Here is a 20,226-nt window from a genome sequence, read left to right as displayed (position 1 = left end):
TGGGAGTTATACCTGATGTAAATGATGAGTTGATGGGTGCTGACGAGTTGATGGGTGCAGCACACCAACATGGCACAAGTATACATACGTAACAAACCTGCACGTTATGCACATGTACCCTAGAACTTGAAGTATAATAACAGTAATAATCATAAAAAAAAAAAGAAGACTCTCCCCAGGCTTCAGGGGTGCTGGCATCACACTTACGGACTTCCTCTTACCCTTGACCTCCCACTGTCTGGACCCCAGGCCTTATACAGGTCGACAATCTCTTATCTGTAAATCTGAAATCCAAAAAACTCTCAAAGCTTTGTTTCCCAAACTCATTTAGAAACAAAACTTACTATGACTATTTTTGGTGGCTGATCTGGTGTTCACCTACTTTTACAGTCTTCTGCATCGTGTGGTGTATGCACTGCATACCTTTCCAAAATTCTGAATTCCCAAACACGAGGCACTCAGTGTTGCGTAAGGACTGTGGACCTCACCTCTAGCTCACTCTGACATCCCATTTCCAAGGCTGCACCTATGAACCTGGTATTGCCCAGAACTGCTTTTCCTCTGAAACCCTACACTCACACCTCCTTTTCAGACCTAGTCCCCTAACATTCCTTGCTCCCACCATCCTCAAAATTCAACCTCTTGGATTTCCCATCCCTTAAGTCATCCACGTTCTCCATCTGTGAAGTTCCTTCTGGCTAAAGGTCCTCCCCCACGCTGCTAATTCCACACTGCCAGCACAGCACCCCACCGCTCTCCTGCCAGCACTCCTGTGACGTCCTCTCTTGCTGTCTTTTCGCTGTCCCTGCCCCACACAACTCCAGCACTGTCCTACTCCACCAACTACCCAGTTTTCATTCTTCACCACTGGGCTGCAGGGTACAACTGAGAAAGTGACACGGGCCGGAGGCAGTGCCTCACTGGCCCTCGGCAGGGCCTCCAACGTTGCTGAAGGGGCCGTGTGCAATCCAAGTTTCCTGCCCCTGCTGACTTCCCCGGCCTACAACGTTCTCAGCGACGTGGAATTTGACTATTCCAAACTTTGTCTATTTTGTGTTTCTACCCTACCACTCACTCCAAGCAGTCTCAGAGGATGACTTGTTCAAGTAAAAACCTCCCTAAACCCACATGCTGCCTCAAGTTGACTCCTCAAGTTCAAGTGAAAACCTGTATCCTGCCTCTCCATCTCTACCAACTCACCCGCACCGGCACACCTGAGGAGCGTCTATCCTTTTATCATCTACCTAACTGGGCCTTGGCCCACTCCACTGGGCACATGGTTTCACCAATTATCTCCTCATTTTCTTCCCCCTCCCTCTTTTTCTTTGAGGAGGCAGCACAGTGTAGGAGTTAGAATCACACAAACTGGGTCTTGCTCCTGTTCTGCCCAGTGTTGCTTTACTGGAAAACTGTAGCAAGCAGTGCCAATCACCAGGGCGCACGAGACATTGTGGTCACGTCTGAAACCTTGGCAAGTGTGGACCAGCACTGCTGTCTCAGCCCTATGGGCTTCTGACCTTGACCCAGAGATATTTTCAAGCACCACGTTTCCATGTATTATTCATTTTTCATAAAAAATACTGTCTTCTTGGTTGTAACTCTATATGTCTAAAAATAAAAAAAACCTACTATACATGCATACTTTTTTCTTGTTAAAAATTAAACAGGGGGCCGGGCGTCGTGGCTCAAGCCTGTAATCCCAGCACTTTGGGAGGCTGAGACGGGCGGATCACGAGGTCAGGGGATCGAGACCATCCTGGCTAACACGGTGAAATCCCGTCTCTACTAAAAAATACAAAAAACTAGCTGGGCAAGGTGGCGGGCGCCTATAGTCCCAGCTACTCAGGAGGCTGAGGCAGGAGAATGGCGTGAACCCAGGAGGTGGAGCCTGCAGTGAGTTGAGATCCGGCCACTGCACTCCAGCCTGGGCGACAAAGCGAGACTCTATCTCCAAAAAAAAAAAAAAAAAGAAACATGGAAAATACAGGTTAAAGAGTAAAAGCCCCCAACACACTCACTAGTTAGTGGCCACTCTTAACAGTCTGATATGAAAGTTACTCTAAGCCACAGTGACTTGGTCTCAGAGGTGATCACGCTTCACACAAACTGTTCTTTCCAAGGTCACAAATAATGTCCTCAAGTCCAGGCTCCGCGCGCACTCTTCAGCCTCGGCTCCGCCGGGCCCTGCCTGCTGGGATGTGCTAACCACACCTTCCACTGCTTTCTGTCATGCTATCTGCTGGCTGCCTTCTTGTTTGGCCTTGCTTTCAGGATTCTCTGCTTGTCCCAATTCTTACCCTCGAGACCAAGTTCCAAACACATGCTTCTGCTGGGACGCTCCACAGCCACCTTCAACGCAGCAGGCTACAGATGGCACGTGCCACTTCCTGCCCCAATAATAACCATGGCGGTGGTGACACCCTATGATGTGGGGAGTAACTCTTCTCTTCACTTTAAAAATAACAAGTGGAGGCTCAGGGGAGTCATTTTTTCCAACGTCACACAGTTAGTAAGGGGGCGGGGTCAAGATATAATCTGCACCTGCCTAACGGCAGGCCTGGCCTCTGGACGCCACAATTCTCTGCCTCTCCCTACCCTCGATAAAGCCAAAGCCAGAAACGAGAATGGCCACAGACGCCACCATTTCTCTGGGTAATGCAGACACTGAGAACCAACTGTGCCAGACTCATGGTTTTCTTGGGTTTTAGCCTTCAATCCTGCAATGGCCGCTGTCCAATCCATGGGGTTTAAGTGTTACAGGTGGGAGAAACCAAAGAAGTACAGAATCTAATTCAGAATCTTAGTCAGCAACACGAGTCCCTGCTCAGGCCAACCACCAAGAGGCGGCATTTCTGGGCATCACCTGCCCGGAAGCAGGGACTGGAGAGATGGCACAGCATGGCTGGGCGGCTTGCAAGCCATTCAACCGCTGAAGGCAAGATCCAGGAAGATCAACACATTCACTCGAAGAGGTCACTTGGAGCAGCTTCCAAAAGCCAGAAACTACACAAGCTCATTACAAGAAATAATTTTAGTATGAGATACCAGGGGGAGAAAAAAAAGAACGTGTTGCCCCTAAAAAGAGAATGTTCATATGTAATGTAAACCTGCTATTTGCAGGGGTGTGGGGGTAAGCTTCTGAAAGATTATAAAGGTTCTGTACAGCTGGAAGCCTATAGTTTCATAACATACTACTAGTTTGCAACCCCAAGGTCAATGCCCACCTTTTAAAGTTCATTTTAAAGACTGTCTTTCTATATGCATGCTATACTTCAATAAAAACACTGAAGAAGAAAAAATATATAGATACAGTCTCCTTCCTTTTTACCAAACAGCATCAGTGGGAAGCATAGTGAGTAGAGAAGCCGCTCCTGTGCAGCCTGTAACCACTGTCTCCTCACAGGCTCAAGAGTCACCAATAATGTGGCATCCATGCTCCCTCACTGAGTGTCTTTTAGTAGGCTGACTCTAGGACCACTGAAAATTAAAAAGTATTTCACTTTAAAATTTAGGTTGTCAATGAGTGATCCTGAAAACAGAAGTGGACCCATCATGCTGATGTTGGAAGACTGTGTTAGACACAGGAATGAGGTAGTCAATTTGACTGCCCAACTCTTTCTTTGTGATAAGAGAAGATAACACAGATTTATTTTATTCATGCCCTAAATGTGGGAAAAAATGCTATGTAACTTGATCTAATTAAAAAAGGACTTTTAAGTATTCACTTAAGATTATTCTAAAAATTACCCTAAAACATGTAAGCTCAGTTAATAATGGGTTAGCCAAAAAAGGATTTCTGTAGAAGGTTAACCAATCATATTCAAGACGTCTTACTGTTTTACAAATCCGAGTGCGTGTAATTCCAAGAGGACTCAACAGAGCTAGTTTTCATATTACTGGGACTAAAAAATTATCTGAAACTCCTAGACTCTGGGATGTCGAGTTTCTTCTGGACTCTTAGGGCTGCCAAGATCCCTGTTTTCTGTATAAACTGAAGCCAAAAACTCCTTGGTAAGCCATTCTGGAAGGGACTGATACAGGCTTGGAATCAGGTATGTTAGCACGCTGCCACGAGAGAGAAAGGAGACGCAAAAAAGCTCAGGCTGTAAGGGATGAAATTGCAATACAACTAGAGGCTATTTACTGGTTTTTACCTCTTGATTCTGGAGCTCACAAACTGGTCTACCTAGCTATGTGTGGTGCAGACTTCCAAGCTCCCAGTGGTGTCTACCTCTCGGAATTTATGTCCTTGTGTGGTTCTCTCTCCTGGAGTGTGGGCTGCACCACACTTCGAATGAGCACAATACTACACCGTTGATGGGATGTCACTTCCCAGATCAGATCATAAGAAACAGTGACTTCCGTCCTGCTTCCTCCTTGCCCTCTTGTTTGTTCTGGGGGAGCCAACTGCCAAGCTGTGACCTGCCCTGTGGATAGGAACCATGACAGACCTCTGGCCACAGCCAGCAAGGAGCTGGGGCCCTCCGTCCAACAGCCCATGAAGAACTGAATCCCGCCATCAACTGCCTGTGTGAACATGGAGGCAGGTCCACCTTCAGCTGAACCTGAAGATGACATCAGCCTTGGCCAACACCTTGACTGCAGTCTTGTGAGGGCCATGGGACCCAACTAAGCTGTACTCATGTCCCTGACCACAGAAGCTGTGAGACAAGCGCATATGTTCTTTTAAGCACCTGGGTTTTGGGGTAATCTGTTACTCAGAAATAGGTAGGTAACTAATACAGGAAGCAGAACTCTAAAGCAGGGTTGGTAAGCTTTTTCGGTTAAGGGCCCGATAGCAAACATTTTCAGCTTTGTGGGCCATACTGTTTTGGTCACAATTACTTAACTCTGCCATAGAAGCAGGAAAGCTGAGGATATACCAACAAATGAGCATGGTTCTATTCCAATAAAACTTTATTCATAAAACCAGGTGGTGATTTGGTCTGCTAATTTAGTCTGCCAACCCCTGCTCGAAAGTGAAGAAATCCTAATTTGGAGTTAAAAGGCAGCTGATCTCCATTTTACTCCTGTGCTCAAAATTATTTTAACAATGAAAAAAAAGCTAAATCTATCACAATAACACAATCACAGGCAGCTGAAAAGAAAAACAGTAGATGTCCACAGAATTTCTGATTTTGGTAAATAATCTAAGAAATACAAATATATCTTTTATGACAGATACCTCTAATTGCATTTTGATGGAAAAGTTGAAGTCCAACACTGGGGATAAATCTGAGCCAGAGGAACCTACTACATTAGCCGGTTACCACAACTATAATCTTAATAGCTCCTGAAGCATGCACTGGCTTTTCCCTCACACATCATGGATCTCCAGCAGTGGGAGCAGAGGATTACCTTTGCTTTTTGGCAATGGCGACGGAGGCTGCTCTGTAAACACTTCTAGGGCTGGGGAGTCATGGTGGTCGAAGTCTTTGTCCATGGCTTCTATGAGACTGGTGATGTCCGAGTCCTCGGAACTGTGCCTCGTGCTGCTGGCACGTTCTGGGTGGGAAGGGTGTGCGAGGGGGGCGGGAGACAGCCGTTCGGGCTGCGGCTCCTGGGGCTGAGGCACTGGCGGTGGCGGAGGAGGCTGAGGGTGCTGCTCCAGAGGGCTGTGGGCATGCTGCTGGCTGCCGTGCTGGCTCTGCTTTGCCCCTTTGGACTTTCTGCCTGCTGTATGACCTTGAGTCACTGTGTTCGAATCTAAGACAAGGGGGCTTGTTTTGTTAGCAGACTGTGAAGAAGCTGCTTGAGCAGAAGTCCTACTAGAGGTACTTGAACTGTTTTTGGCTCTGACGTTTTCCACGTCAGCTGAGTTTCTATTGCTGTGACTGCTGTGTGGGTGGACCGATGGGCCACACTGCTTATGACTCCCGGCACTGGGTCGGGATGATGAACCGCCTGCTCCACAGAACCCCCTACTGTGACCGGGGTCACAGCTGAGTGTGTTCAAGCTGAAAAAGGGACCAACTGCAGATCAGTAAATAGCAACCTACAAAATCTAATATTAAAAAAAAACTTACTTCATCAGTACAGCCACCATAAATATAAACTACACTCGGGAAAAAATAGCAAGAAATAGGGAGAATTTCTACTACTCTCTAAAATCTGTTCTATCTGAACATTGATAATTTACCGTCAGTGATCTAACTAAAAGTATTTTAGCCCTTACCAATATAATAAAAACACAGTATTCAGTACGAGCTCTAAGTCACCCAGAGTTCCATACAGGGTGCTATTAAGTAATCAGAATTAAGATTTTTTTTCTCCTGAGCAAAGATGAAAAGCAACTTATTTTTTCTTGTAATTTTATCAGCCAAATCTATGTACACGAGGGAATTTATTGCCAGCATGTGAACATACTTTCCTTCAGATGAAATACCAACGATTCTCCTGAGATCAAATGGCCTTCCCACATCGAAGGGCGGGTTCGAGGCCTCAAAGGATAGCCGCCTTCGAAATGGCTCCCATATTCCTTGAGCTTCCAAATAGGCTGTTCCAATGACCAAAAGAAACAGTGCACTGCAGGGGTAAAAAAATTGGAAAATCAGGCTTGTTAGTGAACAAGCAACAAAATTTGATGTTAAAGTCAGAGTTTCTTGGTAAAGTACAAAATGATATAATAGAAAACCAAGTTGTCTGTGACAACTTTTAATAGACAAAACCCACAGTTTTATGGATAAAAGTTTGCACATCAGTTATTCTTTCTTTCTCTTTTTTTTTTTTGAGACGAAGTTTCACTCTTATTGCCCCCACTGGAGTGCAATGGGGGCGATCTCAGCTCACTGCAACCTCAGCCTCCCAGGTTCAAGCGACTCTCCTGCCTCAGCCTCCCAAGTACCTGGACTTATAGAGATGCACCACCACACCCAGCTAATTTTTTGTATTTTTAGTAGAGACGGGGTTTCGCCATGTTGGCCAGGCTGGTCTTGCACTTCTGACCTCAGGTGATCTGCCCGCCTCGGCCTCCCAAAGTGCAGGGATTACAGGTATGAGCTGCCGTGCCCGGCCTGCTCATCAATTTTTATAGAATGCCATCTTACATGGAGGTTTTATATGGAGGCAATAATTACGTGTATTAGAATAAATGCCTGGAATCTGATTTTTCTTTTACTAAGAAGAATTTTAGTTTCAACTCTCCATCCTGTTTCCTCTAAAGGATGTGTGATATAAATATGTAAATTAGTTTAGAGGTGAATCTATCTGATTCTTGAAACACAAAGTAATATACTAAGAACAGATGAAGACACTGAGAATTTAAAAAACATTTCTAATCAGTGTCATGTGGCCTAGGTACTATTAAGTCTATTATATATATGCCCCAGACAAGTAACTTTATCTGAACATTTTAAAAAGACGTCAAAATGTACTTAATTTGTGTAACCAATTTCAGAGGTAAAGAAGACTGTTTATTATATATGCCACCCAAGAAGGGCTCAGTTTTCACTGCTCCCACCAGTTTGTGAGCCTGATAAAGGCAGAGTTCTGTCTTGTTTGCTGGCATATCCTAGAACTCAGAACAGTGGCTGGCACACAGCGGGCACTCGATCACCAGTGTTAAATGTTGAATGAATATGAACCTTGAAACAAGACACAAGTACCTCATGATTCCTGAGATGATGATATACAGAGCCAGTTCCCAGTTGGGTCTGGGTAGGGCTTCCGCACAGGTTGCTAACATATGGTATGGAAGGGATGCATTCAATATAAACACAAACTCAGAGCCACTGGTGGTTATAAACTTCAGTTCCCGGATAACTCTAGAAGCTGTAAAATCAGGAGTAAACCTAAAACACAATGATGGTAGGAAGGTTGAGTTTTAAAAATATCTCACAAGCAGTCTACATAGAATACCAGTCCCATAAGCCTTTGAAATATAACAGAATTTGAGTCTGACGCTTTTACTCCCTCATTTTAGGATGAAAAAAGTATTGTCCCATGGTCAATAATAGGAACAACTGCATTCTGTGAATAATCAGAGAATTTACACTAAAAAATAACAATAATCAGTTTCCTGTAACTATTAATTTAGAAAATGGTCCTGAGCTTTGTGTCTTTCTCTCCTTCTTTCTTCTTTATCTATATCCATGCTCTTCTCCCAGGCTACAGTCCCAATAATGTCTTTTTTAAAGAAACAAACAAACCGTCAGGGGCCTAGTGATTTTTCCATCATCTCCTGCAGTATGGATTACTGCTGCAATTATTTTATTTTTATTTTTTGCTAATTGTATGCACCTTGAGGAAAGGTGTCTTATTCCTCATTGCGTCTTTAGGTGTCACACATTATGCCTTATATACAATAATGTAGCTACTTATTAAGTAAACATCCATTAAAGATCACAAAATTAAATATTCAATTAAGGGACAGAAGTTGCATTTTATTGCATAAACTTTATAACAAAACACGTTATCAATTAATTGTTCAAATATGCTGCAGCTATTACTGAGATAGGCATTAAAACTGTCTTCTAACCAAAATATTACACATCTTCATACTGTAAAACATGAAAAAATTGTACACGTATGAAACAAACCTCTGTTGCTGAGGGACTGTGAATTTACACCAACATCTTTTGCTTTAACATAACCCTGAAAATAATTTTGAAATTGATTTCTAAGATTATCTGATCCACTTCAGAGATAAAGTTTTATGACTTTTGAAAACTGAGATATGAAGAAATGCCTCAACCAAAGATTAAGTGAAAACAAATTTACAACTTTGAAAACTGAGATAATGAAGAAATACCTTAGCCAAAGATTAAGTGGAAAAAAAAAAATCAAACGAATACATTTGTGGATAAAGACTTTTGGTGAACATGAAAACATATCTTTGCATAGAGTTTGAGCAACTTTAGTATAGAAAGTCAGTGATTCATTATACCTGAAAATAAAATACTTACAATATGATTATATCTCTAGAGGCATTGGCACTTAGGGCAAACTCCTGACAATTAACCACTTTAAAGCCATATCCTTCACAGGAGTATCCACTGATTTCAATGGTTTCTATGTGAATTTGAAGTTGTCCTGTATTCTCTACCTTAAATGTTCTTTTCAATGTGAAATTTGGTTCTCTTAGTTTTAAACCTAAAGGATAAAAAATCAGGAATAAGACTAAATCTTGCCATCATGTGTTCCCAGTCCAAACGATAAACACATTAATTCATGAATTACTATGTGTCACAGGTTATAAACCAGCCCTGCATGTCAGAGAGATGAGCTGTTCCTCAGATTTCATCATGCGGTAATCTACTTTGACGCATCATTTTAGATGGCAAAGGTTTATTATACTTTACGTTTCACACTGAGAGTAAATCAGCTAAGGTATGCAACGAGTACAAACACTTTAAATCTCTTATGGTCCAAATCAAACAACTCTAAACATAAGACATAGAATTTCCTTAAGATCTTAAGCATTCATAACTAATATACACGTGTGCACATATAGAAATAATGTTGTTTTTGAAATTATTTACTGTTGAAAGCAAATTCTGAAATTAGTGTCCTTGGAACTGTTAGGAAGACTTACTATCTGTACAATCTTTTAACAAGGCTTCCGTGATTTTAAAGCGTAAGGAACTTCCTGGACCTGGAAGCTTGCCTGCCACCCGCAAGTTCTCAGTTGTTCCTTGTCCTTGGACCATCACAGCATCCATCACAGTCAGGTTATTTCTATGCAAGAACAAGAATTACAGATTTTCCTCTCACTAAATTTGCACAATCTTTTGATTAGCAATTTCTACAGTTATTTTACAGAGCACCACATAGAAATTAAATTTAATGGTGAGAATTTATACTTTAAGAATTCGGCCGGGCGCGGTGGCTCAAGCCTGTAATCCCAGCACTTTGGGAGGCCGAGACGGGCGGATCACGAGGTCAGGAGATCGAGACCATCCTGGCGAACATGGTGAAACCCCGTCTCTACTAAAAAATACAAAAAACTAGCCGGGCGAGGCGGCGGGCGCCTGTAGTCCCAGCTACTCGGGAGGCTGAGGCAGGAGAATGGAGTAAACCCGGGAGGCGGAGCTTGCAGTGAGCTGAGATCCGGCCACTGCACTCCAGCCCGGGCGACAGAGCCAGACTCCGTCTCAAAAAAAAAAAAAAAAAAAATTCAAAAATACACAGAGAAGAGCAAGAGTTTTTATTTTTAAGAGACACACATCACAGTAAGACACTATTCATGGTTTTGAACTATGCATTTGATAACAAAGGTATGTTTCACCAGGCATGGAGTATGTGTGCATGTTTTGGACAAAGTGAATTCAAACTATTTCGTAAGTTACACACGCAAATTCATCTTAAAACAAGTAAGGCCTTCTAAGTGAGTAGTAAAAATGAACCCACACTGTGTCACAGAACCTACCTGACGATGATAAGTGAAGAAACAGTTCTGTTGTGAACTGGCGTAAACTTTACTTTGACAGATTTCTTTTCTCCGGGTTTTAAAATTAGGTTTAAAATTAAATGTCGAGAGAGGCCCTCCATAAATCCCGTTGAACTCTGCAGTGGATGAGCCTGGAATCATCGGGTAAACAAAGAGGAGTCATGAAGATATTCTCTGGAAGAAGTTTCTTCCTTTACACCCCATCTGCAGCCCAGCAGAGGTTCTCAAACTGATCAAATGCGTAAACAACTTTATCTGTCATGTTTAGATACGGGTTAGTTGGAAAGCAGTGCAGAGGAACCAACGATGAGATGCATATTCTGCATTAAATCCAAAAAGGGGCTTTGCTCCCCAGGTCACCAAACAAAGTCCTCAATGTTTGCACAAGGCATTTGTTTTTGGATACATATCTCTTTTGTTTTTAACCTTCTAAAATTTTGAAATATTACACACACAGAAAAGGACAGAAACCTAAGATGATCACCTAGACACATTAGCACAAAGCAAACACTTGTGGAACCAATGCCAGCACCCCAGGCCTCCTGATGCTTCCTGCCATTGCTCCCTTCTAAAGGGGACCAAGGCCAACACCTCAGGCCTCCTGCCACTGCCACGCCACTCCTCCCCTCTGAAGCGGACCAGCTGAAAGGTCTTCAGGCTGCACCGTACGTTTACATGTAAAAAGATTTCCAACTCCTATAAATTTCTCCTTGAATCTTATTTTGAAGGTTACACACGATTACTGTTTCATAAACACCCGATGATTTCAAGTTTAAAGCATAGCTTAGTTTAATATTCAAAATACAACTTTTTGACAGCCAGTTATAGTTAAGGTTAAGAAAATTTGCTTGTCTATTTACAAAAACAGTCACAGGTCACATATAAGGATATACTGTTCTGGTTTTTAAGCAACATTCAGTGTAAACTTTTTTGAGGGAAGGGTTGTCAACACTTGGCTATAAACATCCACCAGTTCTTCACGGCTTCCACTCCCATGGAAGGAGGATGAATTCTGTATTGTTTTCTACTCCCCCGGCATAGCTTGGTGTGTGTTTCACACATACAGATCTAGCTACTTGCTTCAGCATGAGTCCACAAACACTAACTTACAGTCAACAGGCTTTATGAAGCACACTGCTTTTAATTCCTGCTTCTGAGGCAAATACGTGTTGGTCTCTGTACACGCCAGAGATTGTTTCCAGGATCCCGGGCATAACCAAATCTGCGCATTTTCAAGTCGCAGTTGGCCACTGTGGAATGTGCCTATACAAAAAGTAGGGCTCTCCATATATGCAGTTTTGCATCCTGAGAACTGTATTTTCCATCTGCGCTTGACTGAAAAAAAGTATGCATGAACCAGCACAATCCAAGTCTGTATTGTTCAAGTGTTAACTGCTATTTTTTTCCTTTCTGTCCAAGTCCACTGAGACAAGGGAATATTTCAGCTGCTTCAAGATGGTTGGTAAGTTCCCTTTTAAATAAACTACTCTGAGTAACTGATGGACACAATGATGTACTATACATATATTCCCAGCAAACAGTAGCTAATTTAAACTCTCATGATTTGGGGAAAACTTTAAGATGTTGCGATGCCTCCCGTACACCATTTAGGACCTTAGTAATTTCACAGTGGAGGTTCTCCAAAAGTGACCTTGGAGCCCAGGGGATCTCAGGGATCCTGTCAGAGTGTCCACCACAATGTCAAAACTATTTTCATAATGATACCGATAGATGTTGTCTTTTTCACTATGTTGGCATCTGCACTGACAGTCAGCAAAAGCTACGGAGGTTAAAACTGCTGACCCCTTAGCATGCATCAAGGCAGTGGTATCAAACTTCCCTAGCAGCCATTGTGTTCTTCAGTGTCATGCATTTGTAGTTTAAAAAAAAAAAGTCCTTGGTGATGCCGTAAAAACTTCAACCCTGGAGCACGTCTTTAATATTCTGTGGGATACAATGGGAAGTATGTAAAAAGTATTTCTACAGCTACCATGTTGTTTTGCAAAGCCGCCTGAGATGGAAGCTGAACTAGTGAACTAGCTGCTTTTCTCATGGAACACCATTTATGTCTGAAAGAATGACTGACAGCCAGTGGTTATTCAGACTTGGGTATCTGGCAGATATTTTCATAGAAATAAGTGAGCCTATTGAAGTATTTGTTTCCAATAAAATTCAAGCTTTCGAGCAAAATTGAGGATTTTGGATAATTTGTATTCACCCTTGTGAGCCTGACAGCTTCCCAATACTTCAAGAGTTTCCTGATGAGCCTGGTGGTGAGTGAGTATGATTCATTTGTGGATAGTGCATAGTGAATAGTGGCAACATTTATAAGGTCTGCATGTCTCTGTACACCAATATTTTCCAAATGACTGATGTACAGTGTTATAAATAAAAAGGCAACTAAAATACTCCTTCTTTAATTACATGTCTGTAGCAGGTTAGATTTTCATTACATATTTCAATTAAAACAATGTATCAAGAGAGACTGAATGTAGAGGCAGATATGAAAATCCACCTGTCCATTAAGTCAGGGAGACAGCCATTAAAGAGAGTTGTAAAAATTTAAAACAATCCATTCTCCTTGCTAAATGATTTTTTAAAATACAGGTAGTTTTCATTTTTGATGTTACCTATGTTGAATGGAACAGGTTTTTTATTATTTTAAACAAATTAAATCACTCTTTTAAAGATCTCCCGCGCCCAGCCTCAGTTTCAGTTTCTAATGTGGCAAAACACTGATGGATGTAAACCATATAAATGAGAAACCTCTCTGGGGTCCTTAATAATTTTAAGACTGCATGGGAGTCCTGAGACCAGGTATCTTGAGAACCACATTCTGCAGCACTGTAGAGATGCCTGAGATAGAATTTACTCTAAGCTCATTCTAGGACCTCCTCCTGAATTTCTTATTTAGAATAAATTTCTGATGTCTAGAGTACTCTTAAGTATTTTCCTATCTCTCACAGTGCTTAATTCAGTATTCTACATCTTGTAAATATGGCTTGTAGTTAATAAAATAAAAAAGTTAAATATTAGCTCACTTAATACTTACGTGAAATTTCCCCCTATTATAAAAGCAGAGTGGGCCGGGCACGGTGGCTCACGCCTGTAATCTTAGTGCTTTGGGAGGCCCAAGGCAGGCGGATCACCTGAGGTCAGGAGTTCGAGACCAGCCTGGCCACCATGGTGAAACCTTGGCTCTACTAAAAAATACCAGTAAAAAAAAAATTAGCCACGTGTGGTGGAGACAAAAAAAAAAAAAAAAAGAAAAGAGAAAGAAAAAAGAAAAGCAGAGTGAAAGGAAGTTCCGGTTACTGAGCCTTCTAGGTAACTTCCAGTAATATTTGTTACTTTGGCATTTTACAGATGGGAAAAAGCAAAGCACAAAAAGATTCCTAGAGAGGGGCATGAGGCTGGGATACAAGACTGTCTAAACTTCAGTCTAGTGTCCAGCCATTATTCGACAGAAAAAAATACAACTTTGAATATTACTTTCTTATGTAAGCTTGCCTTAAAGACAGAGTTACAAAAACTATTCTAATAAGGACTGGGCTAATCTATGCTTTACAGATAAAAACATGGAGCTATGGGAAAGAATACAGTATTTCAAGAACTACAAGGGATCTGGTTTGAAAAGGCCCACAGCAATTCCTGGTCGGCAATGACCACATGATACAATGGTAAGGGCAAAGCTTCTGGAATCAGAGAACCAGATCTGAACTTGGCCCGAGGCAGAAAGAAGGGCATAGTGGCCAAAAGGCTTGGACCATTTTGCAGGGAGCCCTAGCTCCAAGAGCTAAGTTCCTAACACACACGCTTAGGTCTTATTTAATAGTGAGTGGTTAGTGGTTGCTCCACCTAGCCTGAATGATAGAAAATAGATTGGTTCCTAGAACAAACCAGTTTATGTACATGTTTATAAATAGAAGATTATCCACTGAGTGAAGATCATGCATATCACCCTGCTAAATACGAACACAGTCAGCCGTGGGTTTACCATTCGTGGATGGCTTACAATTTAATTACAAAGTATCCAGAAAGAAAATTTAAATGACTGAGCTCAATAAAAGTTAATTATGTATTAACATTTACCTCATCTATATATTCTCAGAATTTCTGTAATTAGTATTACAAACCTTCATGGGCTTAACGTTTAATGCCCACAAATATGAACCTTCTACTCAGTGTGCCTCACCTTGATCTAAATCCCACCTACTCTTTCTGATTTATTTGCCTCTAAAATAATTACTGGACTGCTCTGACTTCTTCAGTAACTTACCCTTCAGCCAAATTTACGAGTAGCCAATAATTTTCTTTCATATTTATATTGATCATATTATAGAATAATTTCCCTGGAATATTACGAAGTTTGAATACTTACACTGTTTCTGAAGACTTGAAATTCTAGTGTTCTCAAATCTATCTTTGCCACCTTACTCAAGTTAAACCTAAAACAAAAAATGTACACATATTTATTCATAAGCAACATCACAGTTAAGGGGGTGATGGAGTGATTATCAGGTGTGTGCTTTATTTTCAAATTATTGTCTGGCAGGTTTTGAGATCAGTATGACCAGATTTATAGCCTTAAGAAAATTAAAGGCCACAACTTGTAATTAATATTTTGTTCACTTTTTAAAACTAGAATATTTGAAAGGCTTCATCTGCTTTCTCTTTACACATTTTTAGAAGGGAGTTCCACATTACTTTTTCTTGCCTTATATTGAAAGTTTTTCTGGATGCTTCACACAGTATCCACCTAAACCTCCCTACAACCTTCTCTCAACCGTAGAGATCCAGAACTTCTCTAAGTCAAATCTGTCACTGTATGAGCTGCAATAAGGCTTTTTAAGTGAATACAATACTGATTCAATACTACATAGAAACACCGTGATGATCCAAAACAATACTTACCTTGATACTAACTTATCTACAAACACTGAGGGGTTGGAATATAAAGCCAGAGGAATAAACTGAACATAGACAGGAACATCTGCAGGATTTTCTAAAGTAATCTCTTCTTCCTTAAACAAGATAAATGAAGTATTAAATGAAAGATTTCTATAGTGAAAGCTAACAGTAAATACTTTATAACCCTAGTACATATTTCCAAAAACCAACGTCACTTTGAATACTTACTGAGGAGCAGTTTGTATTAGTAAGTGGAAATTTCAAGTGCCGGGGTGAGCTAAGTATGGAAGGCCAGGAGAGCTCGGCAGTGATTTTTGATATTATATTTTTTTGAAGGTCTGTATTTACTTCAAATATAGCACTCAATCTAGAAAAACAATTTGTAAGTCACTGTATCAAAATGAAATATTTGAGTCTTCTGAACATAAGAAATTCGATTAGGCTTATGTACTTGAGAAATTTTTTGCTGGCCCTGAAAAAACACATTTATTCATTCTAATATTTTACTATGCTTGTAATGCTATTCGATGTCTCTATATTGGCACAAAGAGTTGCCAAAATATCTGTCACAGATCCTCTGTTTCTGTACTGAATATGGAAAGAATGATAAATCTTAGGCACAGTACCAATGACATGAATGTAATCCTGTAAATTTAGAAAAAACTTTCCAAGTATAAATTCAGTAAGAAAAGCTGGCCTATAGCAGATAACCTATTTAGAAAAGGCAGGCATATAGAGATAACACATGATGTTATGCAGATCCTAAAGGATCTTACGTGCCTAGGGGAAAGATCCAGACATCTACAAGCAGGGTGCTAAAAACATGTTCAGTAGAACTAATGAGAAGGCAGTGCATTGCTTGGCATATGGCTTTTATCCCCCTTGATATAAAAACAAAACAGTCCTCACACTCAATGAAGACATCAGTTGATGACAGAGGTAAAACCTATGAGGGTTTTGTGCAGATACATGTAAAGTTTTCAGCAATATTTAAGACCTCATCTGAGTATATCCCGACTCAGAAGTGTGTATAACCCAGTCGCTTAGAACTTAGAACACATTCCCAAAGACAGAATATTATAAATGGAGCTGAGATCCCTGGGACTAAACGCTGAAGCATATTTTAACCCCTAATTCTATTGCTGCAGTGTTACGATACTCTAATACTGGTAAGAGTACAGGTTTATAAGACTAGTAGCAGAAATCCTCTGTAACACACACATAACAAAGTAACACAAAGGCGGGATCAGGGAGAATATCACATCCACTGTGCACTTAGGATAGACAGGGAGCCCGGGTCTTAGCAGTGGGGTGCTGGGGACAGAGAGAGGAGGGCAGGCTTTTTGTGGGTAGGAGGTGAAGAGGTTCCTTAGCAGCTGAGCCTAGCGCAGTACTGTAAGTTATTTGTTCATAATTGGACATTAACATTTGGGACTTGCTTGTCCTTTATAATGTCCACTGTGGAAATACAGGGTACAAAGGAGAGTTTTCATTAGTGTTCTCTTAGCAAGTCCGTTAGAGGAAGTGTCTTTTTTATTCATTTTAACCATCTTTTTAAAGTAAACATTCAACTTTCTTTTGCCTTAAGAAAACTTTTCATAGCAGACAGTTCAGATAAACAAATCCTTCAATTATTAATGGTTTGAGAATTTACAGTACTCTTTAATGGGAATACCTTGATACTAACAAATATATTTCAAATTTGCAGCTTGAGAAGAGCAGTTTCCATCAGTTGCCATACTATCATTATTCTAGTCAAATTCTTTTCTGAAGTACATGAAAAGATCAGATTTCTATACTACCAAATCAATACATTTTTTGTTTTTGAATCCAGGTGCAGTACTGATTTGTCATTAGATGCACATTTCCTACCTACCAAAGAAACACTGTGGAGCCTGTCTGAACGGAGCCCTGTGTGCTCCCAAACGGCTCGGCACTTAGAAATGAAGGAGGTGGGCTGGGCACAGTGGGTCACACCTGTAATCCCAGCACTTTGGGAGGCTGAGGTGGGTGGATCACAAGGTCAAGAGATCGAGACCATCCTGGCCAACATGGTGAAACCCTATCTCTACTAAAAATACAAAAATTAGCAGGGCATGGTGGTGCGTGCCTGTAGTCCCAGCTACTCGGGAGGCTGAGGCAGGAGAATTACGCCACTGCACTCCAGTTTCATGACAGAGTGAGACTCCGTCTCAAAAAAAAAAGGAAGGAGGTATTCTTTTCACAATAAGCAAACACTCTGGTCTTGTACCAAGTGTCTGGGCGGGGGAGTAAACCTAGAAAATGTTGTCCTTGCCTTTAACAGAGGTCAGTGGTAGGTAAAAACTTTCTTTCCTATGCAAATGGATGAGTCTAAGGTGAATACTGTCGTCATCCTACATAAAGACAACTTCAAATATTTTCTTGGAGTGTAAGAAGTATCTAAAGCACCACAGAAAAGACAAAAATGACAGTATGTGTATTTCTAAGCAACACACAGTTAAAATGGCAATTTAAGATGCCTCACTAATAACTTTCTGAAAATTAGGCATTCTTTCTTAGCTATAAAGCAAAATAATTTAATATAAGAACAAAATTTAGAAAGCATTGTTTCAAGCTTGTAAAGATGGCTAAAATAAACATAAACCACTCACCTATGACCTGAATTTTCCTTTATTCCTGTCCATCCCTTGAACAGGCTTTGATGCAAATCCCAGTCAGCATCCCACATATCTTCCTGCATGGCTACACCAGGCTGCACTTTGGGTTCAGCTAAAACAAGGAAATATACGTTATGACATACTTAACCTGCATCTATACCCACTTGCCAATTTTCCTTTAAATAATTCCTGTAGTAACAAAAGACAGCAATGTACTTGAAAAGTGGCAGCCTCTTACTAAAAGAGTACTTTGGGGGAAGTGAAGACACAAGAGAGAACAGCAAGGTCACTTACATTTGGATAGAAAAGGCAGGCCAACATAGCAGTGATCCCCACACTGTAGTCCAGGATCAAAATAAATGTTTGCAATCTATAAAGAGGCACAGGAGAACCATGAGTCCCGAATCCACAGGAGGCCACAAAACAAAACGTTACCGACGGGAATTCTCAAATATAAACATCTTCAAACCTTTGACTTTTTTCCTGGCTCCAAGTCTTCCTTATTGCCCCGCAATCGTTTATAGTAAAATCGCACATCTTCTGACAAAGATCGTATTTGCTGTATTTTTACCTTCTGTGAGAAGGAATTCATAATATTTAAACTTTGATGAACTATTTTCCCCTGAAGGAAGAAAGAAAAAAACAAACTCATTTGTATATGGTTAAATTTTCTTAAGATCACAAGCTTCAGAGCAGACAAGCAGACTTCTAGGAAACCAAAGCCCAAAAGACATCTTAGAATGTTCATCAGTTGATAATCTCTAGATTGTAATCAAGAGCCAGAAAACCTCACAAAAAAGAAACTTTTTTTTCTTGCTATGGCATGTTACAGAAAAATCAGGAGGACAAATTTTTGCCATCTTGTGACAACTGATTGACGTAACATTCACACTTTCACGTCAAGATATTGAGGATGCCAACAAAGGTACAAACAGAGATAGCTTTAAATAAAGGGAATGGTCACTTTCAGTTTGGTAAGCAATGTTTCTTTATATCCAGGCAAGAATGCCCTGAAATAACTGAATTCTAAAATCTAAAGCCAAATGGGAAAAAAAAATCACATTTTTTTTTTAAAAGAAAGTCTTTTCATTAGGAAAAATATATGTCATTTGTGTCAAAGAGAAATTAGACATCTTTTAAAATTATGGGTTGTCAAGTATCTTATTAAAACAGCACACAGGCTGGGCGCAGTGGCTCATGCCTGTAATCCCAGCACTTTGAGAGGCTGAGGTGGGTGGATCACTTGAGGCCAGGAGTTCGAGACCAGCCAGGCCAACATGGTGATACCCTGTCCCTGCTAAAAATACACACAAAAAATTAGCAGGCATGGTGGCACACACCTGTAGTCCCAGCTACTGGGGAGGCTGAGGCAGGAGAATCACTTGAACTCGGGAAGTGGAGGCTCAGTGAGCCAAGATCGTATCACTGCACTCCAGCCTGGGTGACAGAGTGAGACTACATCTCAAAAACAAACAAAAAAATCCCAGCACATAGATGAAACTGTTAAATAACCAGCGATTGCTCTTACCAGTCACAAGCTTCTCTCTGTGACAGAGTACCAAATTTTAAATTAAAAAATTAAATAATTTATGTAATACTCCAGAAGAATTATATTACAATCTTTCTTTTGGCTGAATACAAAATTTTATCTTTTTGTAGATTCCTATTCATCTGAAGAGGTCTCTAAAATGATTAAACCCACTTTTTAAATATGTGGAATAAACAACACAGAGGTGAAGAGCGCGCACAGGAAAAAGGGCAGAATGACCGTGAGGCTGAGGCCAGCGATCCTCATTCACAGCCCAGTGAGGCTAAAACACCCGGCAGCCAGCAGAGGGCAGGCGTGCAGCTGCGATGCGGACGGGACCCTTGGGCAGACGCTGCACTTAGCATACTTGGAATAACTACTTCCCTTGTGCCTTGTCTCTCAGGGGTGTGGGGGATCAAAAGAGCGCACAGATATAAACGCTGCTCTCACAATTCTACTCAAATATTAAGCTATGAGTTATGTGAAATGTTTATTCTGAGGTATTGTTTCCAGTCAGCTCTGGTATTCTCCATCTGATAGAGATCTATGATAGGATTTGGTAATACAGAGGTAATTTAGAATTCCAAGCAAGTACCTGGTCCTGCAAGCCACCTAGAGATATCTGAAAGCTTAATCTGAAGCAGTTCAAAACCAACCCCCCCAAATCTCACGCTGAAATGTGCTCCCCAGTGTTGGAGGTGGGGCCCTATGGAAGATGTCTGAGGCATGGGGGTGGATCCCTCATGAATGGCTTGGTGTGT

At 41.0% G+C, this 20,226-nt stretch overlaps 1 protein-coding gene across 1 annotated transcript in view; it reads right to left on the bottom strand.

Annotated features, from left to right (window-relative positions):
* TMEM131 (transmembrane protein 131) overlaps positions 1-20,226 on the bottom strand; it is a 227,685-nt gene that overhangs the window by 55,223 nt on the left and 152,236 nt on the right. Inside the window, exons 20-31 of the mRNA XM_011969677.1 lie at positions 18,407-18,559; positions 18,232-18,307; positions 17,932-18,049; positions 15,527-15,665; positions 15,302-15,411; positions 14,769-14,835; positions 10,367-10,518; positions 9,533-9,675; positions 8,904-9,090; positions 7,605-7,790; positions 6,367-6,525; positions 5,359-5,957 (exon numbers count right to left, since the gene is read on the bottom strand). Of these exons, the coding sequence (XP_011825067.1) occupies positions 5,359-5,957; positions 6,367-6,525; positions 7,605-7,790; positions 8,904-9,090; positions 9,533-9,675; positions 10,367-10,518; positions 14,769-14,835; positions 15,302-15,411; positions 15,527-15,665; positions 17,932-18,049; positions 18,232-18,307; positions 18,407-18,559 (2,089 nt within the window). The remainder of the gene's footprint in view (positions 1-5,358; positions 5,958-6,366; positions 6,526-7,604; positions 7,791-8,903; positions 9,091-9,532; positions 9,676-10,366; positions 10,519-14,768; positions 14,836-15,301; positions 15,412-15,526; positions 15,666-17,931; positions 18,050-18,231; positions 18,308-18,406; positions 18,560-20,226) is intronic.

Source organism: Mandrillus leucophaeus, unplaced genomic scaffold, assembly GCF_000951045.1.
Source record: "Mandrillus leucophaeus isolate KB7577 unplaced genomic scaffold, Mleu.le_1.0 Scaffold9, whole genome shotgun sequence".
Classification (NCBI taxonomy): domain Eukaryota; kingdom Metazoa; phylum Chordata; class Mammalia; order Primates; family Cercopithecidae; genus Mandrillus; species Mandrillus leucophaeus.
Note: the sequence above shows the minus strand (reverse complement) of the source record. Positions and strands in the feature narration are given on the sequence as shown.